Source organism: Rhea pennata, chromosome 5 (genome assembly GCF_028389875.1).
Source record: "Rhea pennata isolate bPtePen1 chromosome 5, bPtePen1.pri, whole genome shotgun sequence".
NCBI classification, from domain to species: Eukaryota; Metazoa; Chordata; class Aves; order Rheiformes; family Rheidae; genus Rhea; species Rhea pennata.
In genome coordinates this window covers 32,633,816-32,653,195 of record NC_084667.1, presented here as the reverse complement: position 1 = coordinate 32,653,195, position 19,380 = coordinate 32,633,816, and the positions used below count along the sequence as shown (strand labels likewise).

The 19,380-nt window shown below is 40.7% G+C and overlaps 1 protein-coding gene across 1 annotated transcript in view; it reads right to left on the bottom strand.

Moving 5' to 3' along the window:
* DKK3 (dickkopf WNT signaling pathway inhibitor 3) overlaps positions 1-12,780 on the bottom strand; it is a 28,735-nt gene extending 15,955 nt beyond the window's left edge. The window contains exons 1-3 of the mRNA XM_062577871.1: positions 12,528-12,780; positions 10,477-10,614; positions 9,878-9,961 (exon numbers count right to left, since the gene is read on the bottom strand). Of these exons, the coding sequence (XP_062433855.1) occupies positions 9,878-9,961; positions 10,477-10,614; positions 12,528-12,725 (420 nt within the window). The 5' untranslated portion in view covers positions 12,726-12,780. The remainder of the gene's footprint in view (positions 1-9,877; positions 9,962-10,476; positions 10,615-12,527) is intronic.
* Positions 12,781-19,380: the final 6,600 nt, after the last annotated feature.

The window sequence follows — 19,380 nt, the reverse complement described above, 5'->3', positions numbered from 1 at the left end:
AAACTTGCACTGAACCAGAACAATAGAAAAATATACAGGAAATCCTAGTCATTCTTTTTTAGGTTTTTTCTTTACTAGTAAAGTTAATTCACTAAAGTTATCTGAATTACTTCAGACTCTTGCAGATATAAATGAGAGCAGGATACCTTTAATTAAGAGTATCCCAGTTTCTTTTGTATCAGTTCTTTTCCTGTAAATTTAAAAAACACTATTTAAGGTAAGAAATATGTGATAATGAGCTGTGTTTTCTGACCTTTGGTTGCTGTATTTTCAGCCAAAACACCTGCCTGGTTTGCCCCATCTCTCAGCAAATGGCACCTTGCTTCTCTTCACTCTGATAAGGTCTTGCAGCTGTTTACACCTGCTTGCTTGTTCAGGATCACCAAGCATGATATCTGAGTCCATAGAAACTGTGGTCTCACTTTTCTCCACATCATGGCTATTGCAGCTCTACAGTATTACAAAAGCATCATATATTCATATATTTGTACACACTTGTTCCTGATTCTTCATGTGGATCCACAGCTTTCTAGGTAGTGTTCTCTTTAAGGAGACAAGCTAACACAGAATGCACTAAGGTCAGAAAATAAAGGTGTAGTCAGAGCCCTATGATTCACATTTCTGCTGGTGATTACATAGCTTTCCCATCATTCTTCTCTGGAGACATTTCTTCCTGCAGGATCAGTAGCAACACTCATGTTTTGCAAACCCCTGCTGACAGGTCTTTCCATTCACTGAGGCTAACATTCAGGTTTTTCTGGCTGCAGTCCAGTGAACATCAGATGACCAATAAAATTTTGATCTTAGAGATACACTGTTACTTGTACTAACCATCTTATCATCAGTGAGCTAAATTAAATCTCTTAATAGCCTCTGCATCACTAAGAAGCACTTCATACCTGTGGAGTTAGATATGAACACTCGAGGTACATGTACACTCCATCATACCTTCTGTTCAGGAAGGGTGTATATCTTTCTCTACAAACAAGATGCATACCCTAAGAGTATTCCAAAAGCAGAGACAATAGACCATTGGCACAATTTTTCTCATCTCTGCTACTTCCTCTCTCCCTTTTTGACATTCTCTCTATCATTTTCAATTGTGTTTCTACTGCAACAAGCACAAGCTACTTGTCTTCTTTTCTACATTCCCCTAAGCTTCACACTCTATATTGCCAAGATTGGCACTGAAAAAAAGAAATGAAAACAAACATCTTCATAAAAATGTTCAGAATGTCTGAACCCTGCTTGACCGAAGAGTCTTGGCTCTCCAACACAAGCCAGGGGATGCATTTGCTCATTTCAAAACAGGACACTGGTATCACTATCCAAGCCTCTCAGGATCATTATCAGAATGCTGTTTCATTAAGTGGGCTCAAAATCCCCAACTCCTAGCTTCACTTTGCATGACTACTAGATATCTTCTCCAGTGAAGTAACTGTGGACTCTAAGTAGATTGCTAGGATTCGACAGGTTAACAAAGTTACACACTAGAACGGTAAAATGCACATCACAATGCTTTGGAGAGGCTATAAAAGAGACTGACAGAAATAGAGGGTAGATCTGCTAGTGAAAAGCAATAGTTTTTTGTGTAGGGTAAGATAAGAAAAGACATAGTAGTCTTGCTGCAGGAATTCAGGCAGATTGGGACTAGAAGGGAATCTAGCCTACAAGAGGCTTTTTGTTTTAAAATTTAAAGTTATGATTTGCAAGCACTTGAGAAGAACTACTTAAAACATAACAATAGAATGTGAAGGAAGACAGTGCAATAGCATGTAGATATTCTGCTTACAAAGGAGTGGTGGAACTAGGTTACACCTTTTAAAATGAGTGCTGCTGTAAGCTATTCATGCATTTTGCAGAAAACTTTAGTCTACACTATGATTGTAATAATCTATTCAAGCTACTGTGTTTAGTATATGAATATGAAAAGAATGACAATTGATTCAGATCTGTTAATTCTCTCTCAAATCATTACTTAAGAAGTACAATAAATTGTGTACTTTTCTCTACCCCTACATTAAAAATGACCTAAGGGGAGGAATGTACTAGACAAGAGATGATGCATGTAACAAGTGATGTCAACAGTGCAGATTAGACAGTTAACCAAAAGGAACCTAAAAGTGCAAATTAATTAAATGCCTAAGGATAGAAAAACTACCAGATTTAGCTATTCCAGGATATTTGGCTAGCAAGGGACCAGGATTTCAAGCCAAGAATGCACTTAATATCTCTACTGATAGTTTAAGGTTTTTGACTACAAGTCACAAGGGTCTAGAAATTCTTTGAAAAATGAAACAAAAAGATTGAACTAAAATGTTGGACTGGAATGACCTAAACAAGTGTCTGTCCTGAGATATTAACAGGAAGCAGAAGGCAACACCAAGATGTTGCATGTTCTAACTTCTCCTATTAACTACTTCCCTACAGTGCTGCTAATGAACAAATTGCAATTTCCCTTCCACTAATGCTTGCTTCTCAATTTTCAAAGTTTCTTTTCTCTTCAGTATTGGTAGGAACCCCCTCCTTGGAGCAGCATGAATCTCTGATATTGCAACTCCAGTATGTGGCTGTGAACACATTTAGGGAAATCATATAGAAGTTGCTCAAAAGGGATTCCAGCAATTATTTTATCAGTTCTGGATCTCCCCAGAGAACTGGATGCTTGGTTATGATGTGCTACAGCTTAGATATTTAAAAGAGATTTTTCTCTAGAAAATTTTGCCTTGCAAGCTTTTGGGGGAGATAGGTACCAAGAGAGTAATATTTACTATTTTCTATTTCTGTTTAGTATTTTGTTATTGAAGTAAAGATAAATCTTTCTACTTACAGGCTGTAAGAGGCTTTAAATGGGCCATCAGTATGAGGATTCTATTTTATCTATACAGATAAATCTTTAAAATTATTGAAGTTTCTATTCTCCAGGCAACTTTCTTAAATAAACATTAAGGTCAAGCCCGTAATTACTTAAGAAACAACCACCAGACAGTCACCTCCAGAACCTGTCAAGTCAGCTTGCTCTGCATAAAAGAGATTTCACAATGGTAAGCGAGTCTTTCCTGAACAGAGCTGCAGGGATCCAGCCAGCACCCTCTAGCTTCAGAAATAATGCCCTGCTTTCATGGGCTTATTTCCTAAGGACCTGAGACTGTTCAAAAATACTTACTAGCTAGTTGCTGTATCTGCAGAAGGCAGATACCAAACATATGTATGCATACAGACACCACATCCCGTGCAGAGAAAGAGTAAGCACCTTGCACAGAATTGCAGCAGATGGAACTCTCCTAACTCTCCCACAAAAAAAACACTGACCTTACTTTTTAAATATTGACAAGACACAGTTGTGCTTGGGAAAAAAAAAAAAAAAAAAAAAAAAAAAAAAAAAAAAAACTCTACAAATGAAGACAGGCAGAAGAAAGGTGTATTTTTTACAGGAACTGTGCTAAAGCCAAATGAATAATGCATGATACTCTCCCAGCTCACTAGTACATCATCCTTAGAATCAGCATCTTTAAAAATCTGTTTTAAGAAAGTGAATTGAGAGCAATCAGGTATACTTCTATGTATACATACTTTCTATGTACACATACATACTACTACATACCAACTTTCATAGAAAGTTTGATTTACAAAAAATATATACTTGATAAAAAACACTTATTGCTTTTTTTTTTTAAGCAAATGAACACAGAAAAAAAAATCCTTAGATACACTAGCCTTGAGTTAAACAGGTAGTTTATCTAAAATATTATTCTGAATGAAAGTGATAAATTCAGCTAAATTCAGCTTTATGTAGCGAATCTTTACTGTACCTTTTCTTTTTCATTTTATTTTTCATGCTTGCTTTTCACTAGTTAGGCTAACGTATCACAATTGAAACATGACTAGCCAAAAAAGGGCAATATTTTGATCTTTGAATGTTACTAAAGAATGATGCTATTTTAATTAGGTTCTACACTTGAGTTTGCTACTGTAATAATTCTTTTAACTTGCATCCTAACCAAACGTTCCCAAGAGAAGTAAATTACAGAACATTTGGGCTCTAAGCCCAGGTGCAAGTAGGGGTAAAACCCTTTATGGATACAAAAATCTGCATGACCAGCCTGTATTTGACCTCTTTAGTGATGCAGGACTTTTGGATCTAAGCCTGTCAACTATGTTGGTGACTGTCAATCCTCACTGACATCCGAGAAAGGGAAAGTTAGTCTGGGAATGTAAATGGCACCTCCAAATAATGCAGCACCACTCAAGAGCTGGATTTCAGTGCCAGAAATGGCAAGCAGCCCAGTTCCTCTTCTGGAGACTTAGAACACTGATAGTCTTCTGGCCAGCACAATACAATCAACCGAATCATTTACTAACAACAAGGACTGTCTAAAGTGAATGCTTGTGTGATGCAAAGCCAAAAAGAAACACTGTCTGAGAGAGAAAAGTATGGGGCGAAGATTATCCCTAATATTTCTGTAACAGCGTATATGCAGTGTGTGTGTGTGTGTATGTGTGTGTGTACATGAGTGTGTGCGCTGTATATACATATATTTGTTGTGGAGTTGCAGTTATCATTAATTACTGCTGTAATCAATTATACAGAGATCACGTTTCAGAATAGGTGGTTTGCTAAGCTGTTCAATGAATTCTCATATTTACCACTTAATTGTAGTCACAGTACCTAAAGAACAGGAGCTGTGAGAATCTTTAACTTTTCTAAACCACACCTATAAATTGAACCTACAAACTGAACCTATGAAACAGGTTTGGCTTTCAGCAGTCAAAGTTCCCAGCAAGCATAAAACTAGAGTTTATGTGGTACCACATGCCTATTTCCTCTATTTTTCAGAGTGAAAACATAAACAGAAGTGCTGTTCTAAAGAGAGCACCAACCCGAAGGCTACCTGAGTAGCATCAAAATGCAGGTCCTGTTCCAGGCAGCTGGCCCCCTACAGCCTCTGCTACCAACTTTTCCATCAAAGAGCTTTATTAGAAAATGTCAGTATCTGCCCTTTTCAAATGACTGTCAATACTTACAGATATAATTATAAACTACAACACCAAGCAGCGGGATAAATCACTGATAAATATTAAGAATGTATTTTACAGAACAGCATATACTAGTTGTATACAGAAGTCCACAGAGGTAATCTCCAAACAGATTTCAAAAGGTTTCCATTTGCAGCTGCCTGGAGAATACAAGAGCTAAACACTCATTGCTTTGTTGCTACCATGTAAAATAAGCAGCAAAAAAGCAGAACAACTCTTCCAGCATCAAACATGCAGGGGAAACCTGCTGTCTGGAGAGCAACTGCAACATTCCACAATGTCACAACACTTTAGATATGAAAATTAAGTATCTAAAAATGACCTAAGGAGCCACTGCAAATTTTTCTGCAATTCATTTTCCCAGTATTTTTATCTTAAATTTATAGATCAAAGCAATAGGGCCTTGGACAAAATCTTTCTTCCACATGATAGATCTCTCCTTGGCAGCATGTTTTTCCTGCTCTAATCCTATTTTCCAGTTCTCAGTCTCATGCAATTACTCCTAGAATAGTTCTTTGCCCTTGTAGTACCCTAAGTAATTCATATTCCTCCTTAACGTTTACAATTTTCAAGTATTTTTAGACTTCCTTCTGCTAGGCATCTCTCAGCCAAACTAATATATGCATGTTTGCCCTCTTTCCTTAAATAACAACCAAGCATGCCTGTTGGTTGTTTTTTGCATTTACCTTTTTCATCTAACTTGGCAACCTCTAAATAAGGTGTCTGTACCCTTGACATGTTCAAAGTTCAAAATAAGTGGGAGAGGGGAATGGAATTTTCATCAGAAGCTGCAGTAAGGATGTTGATGAAGAAAGCTCCCCAGTGTTTAAATGATTTGGAGTTAACTTAGTTAACTTGTTAGTTCTGCTTACACCTACTTCATAATGGAATAAGGACTGCTATCATGAAATTTGACAAATGTTTGTATTCAGCCCTCAAATTCTTTTGCTGGAAGACTAATCATGATGTTGGATCTGGATGCAGCACTGGTTCGGTAAGTGAGGCAATTTTCCCAAAAGGAAAATGTAGATTTTTACAGCTGTGATGAGTGGATAGATGCCTATGACAAGCAAACAAAATACATTGTGAAACTACACCAGAGTGTTGTATCCATTGCTAAAGAATATTGAAAGGTTTGCTTTTCTTTATACACCATTTTTGAAGATGACCATATTTGCTTAAAAAAGAAAAACAAAAACAAAAACCCACTTGAATTTCCTTCATTAAATACATTTCATTATTAAAAAGCATCTTAGAATATGTTAAATATACCAGTTTGTATATAAAACCAAAATGTAGCTTAGAATTGTTAAAATTTATTTTGTACCTTGACTTAACACATCATCTCATTATTAGCTTTGCCAAATACAAGAAAATCCAAGTACAGAATACACAAGCAACTTTATTGTTGCTACTTGTCATTTTCAACTTTCATAACAGTATTAAAATAGGAACTGGAAGAAGGAAAATTTAGTCAGAGGATAGTCATACAAAGCCACCTATCAGAGTAAACTAATTTGAGGGACTTCAACCACCCTGATATCTGCTGGAAAGACAATACCGCTAGGCACAAACAGTCCAGTAGGTTCCTGCAGAGCATAAATGATAACTTTTTGACCCAGGTAGGGAAGCAGCCAACAAGGAGAGGTGTGCTGCTGGACCTTGTACTAACCAACAAAGAAGAACTGGTTGAAGATATGAAGGCTGGGGACAGCCTTGGCTAGAGTAACCACGAGGTGGTGGAGTTCAGGATCCTGCATGGAGGAAGCAAGACAATAAGTAGGATCACAAATATCTCAAGAGAGCAAATTTTGGCCTCTTCAGGGACTTACTTGGAGGAATCCCATGGGTTAGGACCCTAGAGGGAAAGGGGGCCCAAGAGAGCTGGTTAATATTCAAAGATCATTTCATCCAAGCTCAAGATTGGTGCATTCCTATGCGTAAGAAGTCAAGTAAAAGGTGCAGGAGACCTACATGGATGAGGAAGATGCTCCTGGCAAAACTCAAACAGAAGGAAAAAACAACACAGAATGTGGAAAAGGGAACAGACCACCTGGGAGGAATACAGGAACACTGTGAGAGGATCAGGAACGCAATGAGGAAGGCAAAGGCCCATTCGGAATTAAATCTAGCAAGAGATATCAAGGACAACAAGAAGGGCTTCCTCAAATACATCAGTAGCAAAAGGAAGACTAGGGAGAATATGGGCCCACTGCTGAATGGGGTGGGTACCCTGGTGATGAAGGCACAGAGAAGGCAGAGTTACTGAATGCCTCCTTTGCTTCAGTCTTTACTACTAAGGTCAGCCTTCAGGAACTCCAGAACCTGCAGACACGAGAGAAAGTCTGGAGGAGGGAAGACTTTCCCTTGGTTGAGGAGGATTGGCTTAGAGATCATTTAGGCAAACCTTACACCCACAGATCCATAGGCCTTGGGTGCACCCATGATGTGCCAAGGGAGCTGGTGGATGTTATTGTTAGGCTGCTCTCCATCATCTTTGAAAGGTCATGGAGAGTAGAAGAAAAAGGAGGCCTGTAGGTAGTGGTGTCCCCCAGGGGTCAGTACTGGCTCCAGTCTTGTTCAATTTATTCATCAATGACCTGGAGGAGGGGACAGAGTGCCTCCTCAGCAAGTTTGCTGACAACACCAAACTGGGAGCAGTGGCTGATACACCTGAGGGCTGTGCTGCCATGCAGAGAGCTCTAGACAGGCTGGGCAGAGAAGACCCTCATGAATGTCAACATTGGCAAGTGCAGGGTCCTGTACCTAGGGCAAAATAACCCTAGGCACCAGGACAAGCTGGGGGCTGACCTGCTGGAAAACAGCTCTGCAGAGAAGGACCTGGGAGTGCTGGTGGATGACAAGTTGACCATGAGGCAGCAATGTGCCCTTGTGGCCAAGAAGGCCAATGGTCTCCTGGGGTGCATTGGGAACAGTGTTGCCAGCAGGCAGAGGGAGGTGATCCTGCCCCTCTACTCAGCCCTGGGGAGGCCTCATCTCGAATCCTGTGTCCAGTTCTGGGCTCCCCAGTACGAGAGAGAGATGGAGCTACTGCAGAGAGTCCAGCGTAGGGCTACAAAGATGATCAGAGGGCTGGAGCACCTGCCCTATGAGGAATGGCTGTGAGAGCTGGGCCTGTTTAGCCTGGAGAAGAGAAGACTAAGTACCTGAAGGGAGGGTGTCAAGGGGACGGGGACAAACTCTTTCCAGTTGTTTCATGTGACACGACAAGAGGCAGTGGGCAGAAATTGAAGCACAGGAAGTTCTACCTGAATGTGAGGGGGAATTTCTTCACTGTGAGAGTGACAGAGCCCTGGAACAGGTTGCCTGGAGAGGCTGCAGAGTCTTCTTCTCTGGAGATATTCAAAATCTGTCTGGACACGATCCTGTCTAACATGTTCTAGGTGATCCTGCCTGAGCAGAGGGGTTAAACTAGATGATCTCCAGAGGTCCCTTCCAACCTCAACCATTCTGTGATTGTGTGATTCTGTAAACAGGAAGCCCTGTCCTAGTAAGAGCATGAAGGAAGTCCATTGAGGTGACCAGAACTGACGAAAATCTAATAGCTGTTTTAAGTAGAATATGACAAGGTACGTGCCATTGTCTTCACTGGCAGAAATTTTGCAAGACTTAACACCTGGTTGTTGCTGCAGCTGTATATCTGACAACTGCTAGAATCACTGGATAGTTTGGTTTCTTAATCTAATCAGCATTTGGACTTTGGAGTGAAAGGAAAATGAAATACTTACTAACTGTTACCAATTTCAACGGTGCAATGTTTTATTACTAATTTGCAGGGAGGTCTAGTGCTGGATGGAATATTAAAAAGCCAGCCAACAGAAGCTGATTTTCTAGTTACTACCAACACGTGCCAGTTAAAAACTTGAGACAAAATGTATAAGTTTAAGTGCTCATTTAAATGCTCGTAAGATCAGAAGAATATGCATGTGATTTTACTATTTCCTGTAGTAATAGTTTTCACTGCCTCTGCCTTTCACTGTGGTTCCTTATGTAGCAAAACAACTCTATCATCAAAAATATAGGATTTTCTTTTCATGTAGATTCATTTTCTCATGAGTCCTGTGGATAAGGATATTACTCTGATACAAAAATGTGGAACTATTTGATATATCCAACTCATCATCTCTTGTCTTGCAGACAAGGGCCCTAAAACCTGCATTTAAGATGGGAATTTCTAATGAGACTATCGACAAACAAGTGCAGTAAATGCATCTGTCTTTGCAAAACTTAGGCAAATAATATTCTTAATTCTTTAAAACGTCCAAACAACTGTTTCTAGAGGTGACAGGAATTTATTTCGCTCCCTTCTTCCCCTCCCCAAATGACATTTCACAAACAATTCTCCACCACTAGGCTAGGCCGAAAAGCAAATAGGGCCATATATTGTTCAACTGCCTACCCATCATAGACAGTTTGGGATTTATTTTCCAGTGTTAAAATTCTGTAAAGCATTTTTTTTATAAAACTCAAAAGCACAGACAGAACATCTAGAATGCAGTGTTATATGAACGGCTTATTAAGACTTACTGGAAAGAGCTGTATAACTACCTTTGCCACTTGAGTGCAATATTTACATTTGACAGAAGAGTTCAATAATCAGAAAAAGCACCCTGACTAACCACCACATTGAAACTCTCCTTCCAATTTGTAATATAATATTACCAAGAAAAAAAATCTGACTGCTTGCACCTAATGGTTTTGTTTATTTTAAAATACTCAGAAATCTGGCTAGCCCAATCTATTAATTATACCACTTTTTTCTGAATGATAAATGCTAAGTATTTGTTTAATTTTCAAAAGGAAATGTGTGTTCACTTACATGATTTCTTTTGTTTTCTCCATCTTTTATAGATGTAATAACTGTCTCAGAATAAATTGTTGATCCAGTTTTGTTATCTGTAACCTGATGTGGCAAAAGAGGAACAATAAATCAAACTGTGATACTGTATTAGCCCCTTCTTACTCTCAGTCTGATGTTCTTCAAAAGTAACTTTCCCCCACCACCGCACCCCATTTTCTTGGAGTTGGATAAAACCATGGGGGAGGAGGAAGGAGGACTGACAAGGCTACCTCCTCATCTATTTAATATGTCACTGTAACGAAGCTAAATGAGCAGGAGATGATCATTCTTTTATGCTTTGTATAATTGCCATACCCATGCTCCATTTTTAGTAGGCATTTCTCTTCAAAGCCCACATTATTGGCAGCAGTTAAACAAAATAAATTATTTCACATTAACCTTTAACCACATATGCCCCCACAGTGATCAGGCAAGCAAATTGCACACAATCAAACCCCAAAGTAATCAGCATCAAAGGAAGTTAACAGTACTCTTCCCCAAAGCATGCAGAACCGTTTTTACTTTTGGAGAAGAGCTTATGTAAGACCCAGCAGCTTTCTATCTGTGTTTTCTCATACCTTATCAATTTCTTGGTGAGTCTGAACAGTCGTATTACCAATTCTGGTTTCTGTGTTGGACTCATTGTGGTAGGTGGGAGGTAAGTTTTCAAAGTTTACTTCTGACAGTTTTTTTGCCCCTTCCTCTTCAGCTTCCATCTGGCAAATTTAAATAAATGAACTGAAAATTAGCAATGATTAGATAAAACAGAACAAGTAACACTTCTCGTCCTGCCCTTAGTAATACTTGTTTAATTACATGATGTTATTAGTAAAGATCCCCACTGCATGGAAGCACTCACTCAGCCGTTTTCAGAGAGTGACCATGGCAGCTTTTAACGGACTAGAGAAATGCTGAAAAGCTAAACCCTTGAGCTCTGGACTATGCAGGTAACAAGGAAAAAATATGCTGAGATTAGTGACTATTCGTATCTACACAGGCATCTGCATCAGTCAGGAGTCCAGCTCTCTCTCTTTCCCGGAAAAACACTAAACACTTAGGACAGGCTTTCCCATCCAACAATGGGGAGAAAATATTCTGGAAGGACAAAGAGCCATAGCCAAAGCCCCTTAAAGTTAACAGAAGGGGTCCTGTTAGATCAGGGCACACACATCCAGACTGCTGGATTCCCTGTTTCGTTTCCCATTGTCTCCGCATGCCAGATAAAGACTTAAATGCAGAAAAGAAGGTCATGAGAGTGCTCTCTGAATTGGAAAACAGAGTAAGCACAACAAAAGGGTATGAGTCCTGTAAACAATACAAACTCTGAGTAAATTTTGTCACTTTTGTTATTTTGCAATCTCTGTAACAGAGTTATGAGGCCACAAGTTCAGTCAGGCTGAACAACAGAATTTTTTCCAGGACAAAACCTCTTCCTTTTGGTGTGTCTGCTTGTTTTAAATGACAGCTGCAAACCCTTTTAAGTATAAAGCATTAATTGCTATCATGTGGCTCAGACATTCCCCATTTTGTGCTGCATACAGATCAGTCCTCAATCCAGAATAAACATTGTCTATAAGAACAGTAAAATCAGCAGAAATTTTAACTACAACCTTATTTATGACTGAGCATATTTTTGGCATTGTAAAGCATACTTAAAAAATGGTTTGTCTCACTGTGTTTACAGTCTAAATACAATGGAGCAAAGAGGTAGAACAGAGTAATTGTCTAGATGACAAAAAAAATCAGAAACAATCTGATTAAAATAGACAAAGCTTTGTTTCCCCAGTAGATTGTCAGTAAAATGTTTTTCTTCCCCCTCAAGACAGACAGAATTAAAAGAAAGATCTTTAACACAAAAGAAAAAAAGACCATAAATAACAGGAATCTTTTGACCGAGATATAAGGCAATGGCTCAGGATCTAGATTTAAGTCCTCCTGGTTTTGAAACAGGTCCTGTGAGATTTTAGGCATGTAATTTGAGATTGAGACAATGATACCAAGAGTAAGCTGCTTCCCTACCTGTATTTTCAGGACAGCCTTACCTCTCTAAATCCTTTTTTGGGATTATCTCCTGTGTCTTAGTCCCTATCTGTACAGTGATACTAAAGTAACTATCCAGTCCTCCCCCTGCCATGTGTTTTTTTCCTTAGTTCAAACCCCTCGCTATTTGCCGGCACAGACAGGTCTGCTGCTAAGCACCCTCCAGCGCCACAACACATGCACCGCAAACGCAGAGGAGGTTTGTGCAAGAGCCAGTAGCAGCACAACACCAGAAATGAGCAGAGACTGCTTGGAAGATCTGCGAAGGAGGGTAAATAAATAAACAAATAAAATAAAACGCCTGAAGTGCAAAAAAACCGTGCCAGACACAGACAGGAGCGCGGCAGAGGCGGTGCCGGCTCCGTGCGGGGCTCGCTGCCCGGCACCCACGCCCGCCTCCCCGCACCGGTGGCCGGGTCTCCGCGGCCGCTTGCCGCCGCGCTTGTGAGGCGAGAGCCGCCGCCGAGGCCGCGCGCTGCGGCGCTGACAGAACGCGGCGGTTTAACGGCCGCGCGGCAACCGTTAGCGCGGCGCTGCCCGCCCGCAGGTGCGGGGAGCCCCAGCCCGCGGCCGCCCGGCGCCCCCTCACCTCCTGCACCGCGTTGCGCAGCTTGTGCTGCGTGTCCTCCATGAGCGCCTCCACCTCCCGCAGCATCTCGCCCAGGCTGGCCGCCCGCCGCCGGCCCCCGCCGCCCGCCGCCGCGGCGCACCACAGGGCCCCCAGCACAGCCGCCGCCAGCAGCAGCCGCCGCCGCCGCGGCTGCCCCGCTCCGGCTCCCCGCCGCATCCCGCTGCTGCCGCTGTGCGATCGCGGAGCCGCTCCCGCCGCTGCCCCTCGCCGGCGCGGGCTGGTGGCGCGGGGCGGGGGCGGCGGGGCGGCCGCCCCCGGCCCGGCCCCGCGAGCAAGGGAGGGGAGTGGAAGGGAAGGGAAGGGAGGGCGCAGGCCTGCGGCAGACGCCCTCACGCGGGGGCAGCAGCACAGGCGGGAGGAGGAGAGATGCTAAGAGAAAGGAGCCTCTCAGCCCCTGAGACCTTGCTTCTACCGATTTTTTTAAACAGGTTTAATGCGAAGAGGCTGGTGGGAGCTGCCTTACTTCTCCATTATATGTCTTTGTTTATATCTTTTCAGCTCTGAGGATCAGCTGTATCTCTGAGAGGCAACATCTCCTGCATCTGGCTGGCCAGCACCCTGCTCCCAACCCCAACCCCTGCTTGTTTCCTTTCAAACATTTTTTCTCAAAAAGTTTCAGACCATATCATCATTATGTACCTTCACAGTGAGCATCTTCCCCAATCTCTACGTTACTTTTTCCTCCCTGTGCTGCACTGCCCCAGCTTTCACGGGCAGGCTGGCTGTTGCAAGGCATCCTTGTTGTTCCAAGAGAAAACTGGCTGATAAGCTTCATTTTATTCTGGAGCCTGGGTGAGTAAAATAGTAGCATATTGTGAGTAAATATATCTACCAAAAATATTTAAGTCTTAAGTATTTCCTGTACATGAATTATTACAGTAAGCACCAATATAAATTCCAAAGTTACTGGCAGCCTAATGCAGCTTTGGTCAGCTCAGAATGTCTGTGGACATGCAGGAGAGGCTGCTGGGGATGAGAAGGTCCTGTGTCCCGGAAAGAAACCCTTCCATCAGTCTCCCAGCCCAGCACCTCATGCTTCTCTTTGGTGCCATAGAAGTTTTCATTTTGGACACATCATAAATCTTAGTTTATTAGTAAAATAGTTTGATTTTCGTATATAAACTTCTTGGACTACACAACGCAACTAATAAAGAGGGTTGAGAATTGTCTGGAATGAATTAATAATTTAGCTGTGTTCCATCACAGTCCAGGAAATATGGCATATGAAACAATCCTGTGGTGGAAGAGAAATGTTTAGACAATTTACTGCTCTTTTTCACCTTTAAATTTATGTTTCATTCAGATTCCTGGTTCATTCAGTATCTCACGTCAGCTTAATAATGTTGCCCTTGACAATGTATGGATGACAAGAGGATAATTCAAATCACACCAGTGATATTTAGAAATTTAGTTTCTTAGCTTTGAGGAGTAACCATGTTTTGTGGGGAAAATACTGATTTTTTTGTTGCTGGATTATTGTTGCTTGCCTGTTATCAATAGATAATGGAGGAAGTAGACTTATATAGGACTTGTTCATGTTTCTATAGTTGAACATCTGTTAAGAAAAGGGACAGGGAGAGTGAGAACACTTCTTTGCAGGGCATTTGTATATAAATTTAAGAGTAATAATTAAGGGTCTTGGACACAACATCAAACCAGACACACTGAAAACATTTTAAAATGACCCAAGGGCTTTTCACAAAGGAATTCAGTCATCTAACTCCTGCAGAAATGAAATAGAAACCAGATACTTAAATATCTTTGTAAATCTGGGCCTCAAACCAATTTTCTGAATAATCTAAACACAGGCTAATTGCCTAATTCCTTTAGAGGCGGTGGGTCTGAACAGCTAAAGTCTCCTTCTCTTTCAATGTGATGAGGGCCATGGTGCCAGATGCTTGCAAACATGGTGCTTGCAAACATGACCCATGTTGCCTTGATGACAGTGGTTTAAATAAACCTGAGATCAATAGGATATATTACAGGACAAAATATCATGCATAGTTTGACCAATTAACAAGATGCTGCAGCATATGCTTTATTCACTAGTGTTGCTTGAGGGGCCAGTGGTTGGGGCCAGCAGTGAATTAAGACTACCTTCACCTTCCAATATGGGGAAACACTGTGGAATAAGTTTAAAATGCAACCACTGCCACCTGGCCTGTTTTAATGGATTTGAACTCCGTTTTCGCAGCTCATGAAGGAGTGAGCTGTGAGGGTGCACTTGTAGGACAGAATGACACATCTGCACCTGAAGCCAATGTGGAGTAGCTCTTCTGCTCTTACATGATCACCTTGGTATACTTCACAGTCACTTTTCTGTGTGCACAAGCCATGGACTCTGTATGGTTATAGCCAGGTCTGCCAAGTGACGTCTTCTATGTTCAGACTACAGCACTCTGGAGTACCTGCTTAGTTTTTCATCTCAACCTGGAGCTGCTGCTGCTCACTGCACCCCTAACAGTGCTCTGCAGGTACAGCCATGGGCAGCATCACAAGTGGTAATGCGCCTTGCTCATACACTGAGCTGGCTTGATGTGACCCAGGTCTACCTCACTGAGACCACACTGTGTGCTTGAGCTCATTAGCCTTACTGGAAGGCAGATAAATATACATTAGGCCATGGTGCTATGCTGGCAGCTGCATGTGATTCCTTACATGATCATGTTCCTCCCTGCAGAGCTAGGTGCTTTTCCTGTCAATACTACTCACTCTGTTGGGTATAGGGATGTTGGGGTGAAAAATTACCATAGATGGTAGTGTGCCTGAAACTTAGGTGTTGTAATGATTAATCTTTATCTTCCTTATTGGCTCAGTTTTGAGGGCCTAAACAAAGGGATTTGTCTACGCAGAAAGCTCTTCTGGGTTATGCATTTTAATCTGATATGGCTGCATTAATGTAACCATCCAAGTCCATACTCTTATTCTGATATCTGAGTACTTTTATGATTTACAGTTATGATATAATTAAGGGATGCAGCTTTCCAAGTTGACTTTTTGTATCAGAATTTGATTGACCATGTAGAAAATTGTATCTTTATAGTTATATGTGTGCAATATTACTGAAAATAGTTACACTTGTATAATTATGCTTAGATAAAACCTAGTAAAATGTTACACGTATTAATTACTTAAACTTCTGAAAATGTTACACTTAGGTTATCTCCAATCCAGGTTAGTGGGAAAATGCCCATGAATTTCAGTGGGTCTTATGCTCAGTCTTGAATTGCTGAGGATTGTAAGGAACTTGTAGTATTTATCACCTCTTTCCACCATTTTCCTCTTGCATAATTAAAGTAACAATGACAACAAACAAATCAAAAAAGATAAAAATTCATCTGTATTTAGGAAACCTGTAACTATCTAAAAGATATCTCCAGCTCATTTTTAAAACAGGAAAAGAGCTGTGCCTGAATTGGAAATATTGCTTCTGTCTGAAAGCATGCTTCTGAGGACAAAGAGAATTAACTATGAATAGCTTGTTCTCATGCCAGACCAGTGCAAAGTGCTGTCTGAAATCATATTAATTAAGACATGGTAAGGATTGTGCTTTGAACTGTGCCCCTTCTTCATAGTAAAGGTGAAGCCCAAGGAGCTGTAACCTTTGTCGGACAAAGTAATACAGCTAAAAACAAATTTCCTTCTAAAACACATACAATACTAAGTGAACTAGGATTACACTCTTGTTCAGAATATAGGAAAAAAGGCTGTTCTTCCTGGTAAGTTTCCAGCTTAAAACAAGAGGCAGTTGGATAGAAAGGAATGGAAAAGCACATGCAGAAAATGAAAGCCAGCAACAGTCTGACTGTTGCAGGTTTGAGAAAAGGAAAGATTTAAAGAACTGGGAGAATTCTCCTGAGGAGCATAATTAGGAACAACATATATCAGATAAAAGAATTTGCAATATTTAGGTCAGCCCCAGTACAAGATCCTGAAGGTGGATTTGAGTCAAAAATAGTCCCCTGTCATGGTGAATGCACTCTTATCAAAGGCAGACATCATCTGAATCACTGGTTCTGGAGAACAGAAACCATCTTCTGGCTGAATGAATTTTGAGACAAAAGAGTGTGTACCTGAAAGCAACAGGGTATAAAGCTGTGCATGTTTGATTTGTTTTCCCCTAAATATTATTTATTCATTAAAAGGTAGTACATTATATTCTACTGTTTGTGTTTCAAATATCTGTTATTTTGCTTGTTCATTTATCATTTCATTATTAGACTTCTTTTCTCTTTCCAACAATTCAGGTACTGTGAACAATCAATCAATTAATTAGTGACATAAAAAAAGAATAGCAAGATGTCTAGCTAATCTGCAAGCTATAATATGAAAGGGCAGCCTTCTGAAGTACAGCAGCATAAACAACATAAAACAATACAATAAAGACAAAATCTATCACCAGCAGGCAAAAATCCCAGAAACTGAAAACCTAAATTCCCTGCTGAAAGAGAAGGGAGAGGATGAGAGAGGGAGAGCAGAGTGAAGAGAGGTAACTACAAACGTTGGCCCAGTTTTCAGTTTCTACCATCTTCAGCCGTACGTGTCCTGGCAGCTCACATGCATTTCCCCTGCAGAGACTGTGCCATGTGGCTGGTGTCAGGCCGGGAGGGCTGCTGCGCCCGATACTGCCAACAGGTCACCCCACAGCTGGGCTTCCCCTGTTAAGCTCCCACCAAGCTCTGGAGCGAACGCACAGCATCCACAGGAAATCACTGTCCCCCCCCTTTTGCTCCTTTCCCTTACCCATGAAGTACGCAGGGTGCCCATGCCACAGTACCCATCTGTGGCTTTTGGCCCACAGTGATTTTGCTCAGAGGCGCACAGGAGAGCTGACCAGTTCAATAACAGGTGATCACTGGAGGATCGCAATTGGCGTCCTGTGGGAGCATGAATCCTGCCACTGTCCCCATTAACAGCAGCTTTCAAAGTGGAAAGTGGCAGCAGCCGAGTGCAAATCAGACACAATACAACTAATCAACAATGTGGAATAACAAGTGACAAACTGAATACTCAAGGCCTAAAGTCAATCTACATATTCATACTATGATCTTGAAAAATATTATTTAGCATATCAGCAGTAAGTTTAACTTCCATGAGAAACTGACTGCTTTTTTATTATGGTACTAGCTAAGGGTTTCTATGGGAGAGAGAATATCTAGACAGCTAGAGATGTGATAGCAGTATTTAATGCCTACTCTTTTTGCTTGTTTTATGTTTTATCAGATTGCTTGGACTTACCAAGCTCTGAGTTGTTGTAAAAAATCTTTTCCATTCACCTGAGGGTTTCCAGTACGGAAACTTGTGAATGTCAGGACTGGGTAACTGTAAGTGTAAAAAACCACAGAGTTATTTTGCTGGGTCAGGTCAGTGTTTAACTCTCTATTTTTATACATTAAATGTTTATCAAACTTTCAAGCTTAGTCTGAGATCTAGGAGCTTTAGGAAATATTGAGGAAAGAAATAGGGATTTTGAAGCAATTAGAGTAGAATTGTTTAATGACCATAGGTTTCTCAGATCCCACTGAAGTAAACAGGAGTTAAGGACACTGAAATGATAACATATGTTTAGAAGAAACCTAACCGTAATGAGAGGCATATCAACAGAGTAACTTAGGAAAAGCTTTCCTGGAATAACTATTTCTGAAAAACTCCATAATCTAATACTCTTCTGGAAGCTTTGTTCTACCTTAATTGAATTTGCTTTGAAAATCAATTGAATCACAAAGCAGTAAGACTTTGTTTAAAAAAAATGCACACACAGAGCTGCTTATAAACAGGACTATCCTTAACTTCACACCTTGTCAGAATAAGAGTAACTTTCAGATGCAGATGAACATCTCGGGGATCTTTTCATGCATTTAATAGATTGAAGGAGAAATTTGTGGTTTGTTTAATTTTATTTTATTAAGGAAGAAAGAGACTTGTGTTAGTTTTATCTTCATACCTGCAGAATTTAGAGTGGAGCTCCATTATTTCATGTTAGACTCACCAAGGATGATCATAATCTTTTCTGAAAGTTAGATGATCATATGCCAACAACTTGTGAAATACTGACCTATCAACACACAGTAAATCCTCCTCAGTCTTTTCAGACACAATCATCATGTGGCAGCTGTAATTTGCTCAGAAAAACAGAATTACGCAGAACACAAACAATTTTTGGTTCCATTGACATGTTACTTAGTGAGATAGCAGCTATGTGTTTGAGATATGTACATGCTTTGATCTCATTTTTATTGCTCTGTGGACTGTATTTTCCTTTTGAAGTACCCTGAGTTTCAAAGAGTAAAGACCTGACTAAGCAACAGTGTCTATTTTTTTAGTGTGCCCTGTATTCACCCAGCTAGTCGTGACCAGAACGGAGGGAGTAGTGAGTCACCTACCAGATGCTGTTAGAGCTTTGGCAGCAAGAAACCAGATGAAACCTCTAAATTGTATCTGCTTTTCAGACCACAGAAATACAGCATACTGAATTTGAGTTATGCAAACTGCAAAGCCTGGTAAGAGGTCTTTTCTACACATATAATGTTTTCAATATAGAAAAGTTTTGAACAGCAGGTGCAAATTGTGTACACAGGTTTCAGGCACGCATACTCCATGATGGTTTAAATGCAACTCAGAACCACTGGCTTCATTTAAAAATAGTGGCTTGTGGCAATGAGGTTCTGCAAGTTGTAAGACAGTATTTATTTCTGTGACCGCAAGATGGGCGGGAGAGGGTCAGACACTGGTGGAGAGAGACACTCAGTGTTCATAAGGGGTTAAACAGGATAGGTTTAATAAAGGATTTACACTACAAGCTGCATGGGGA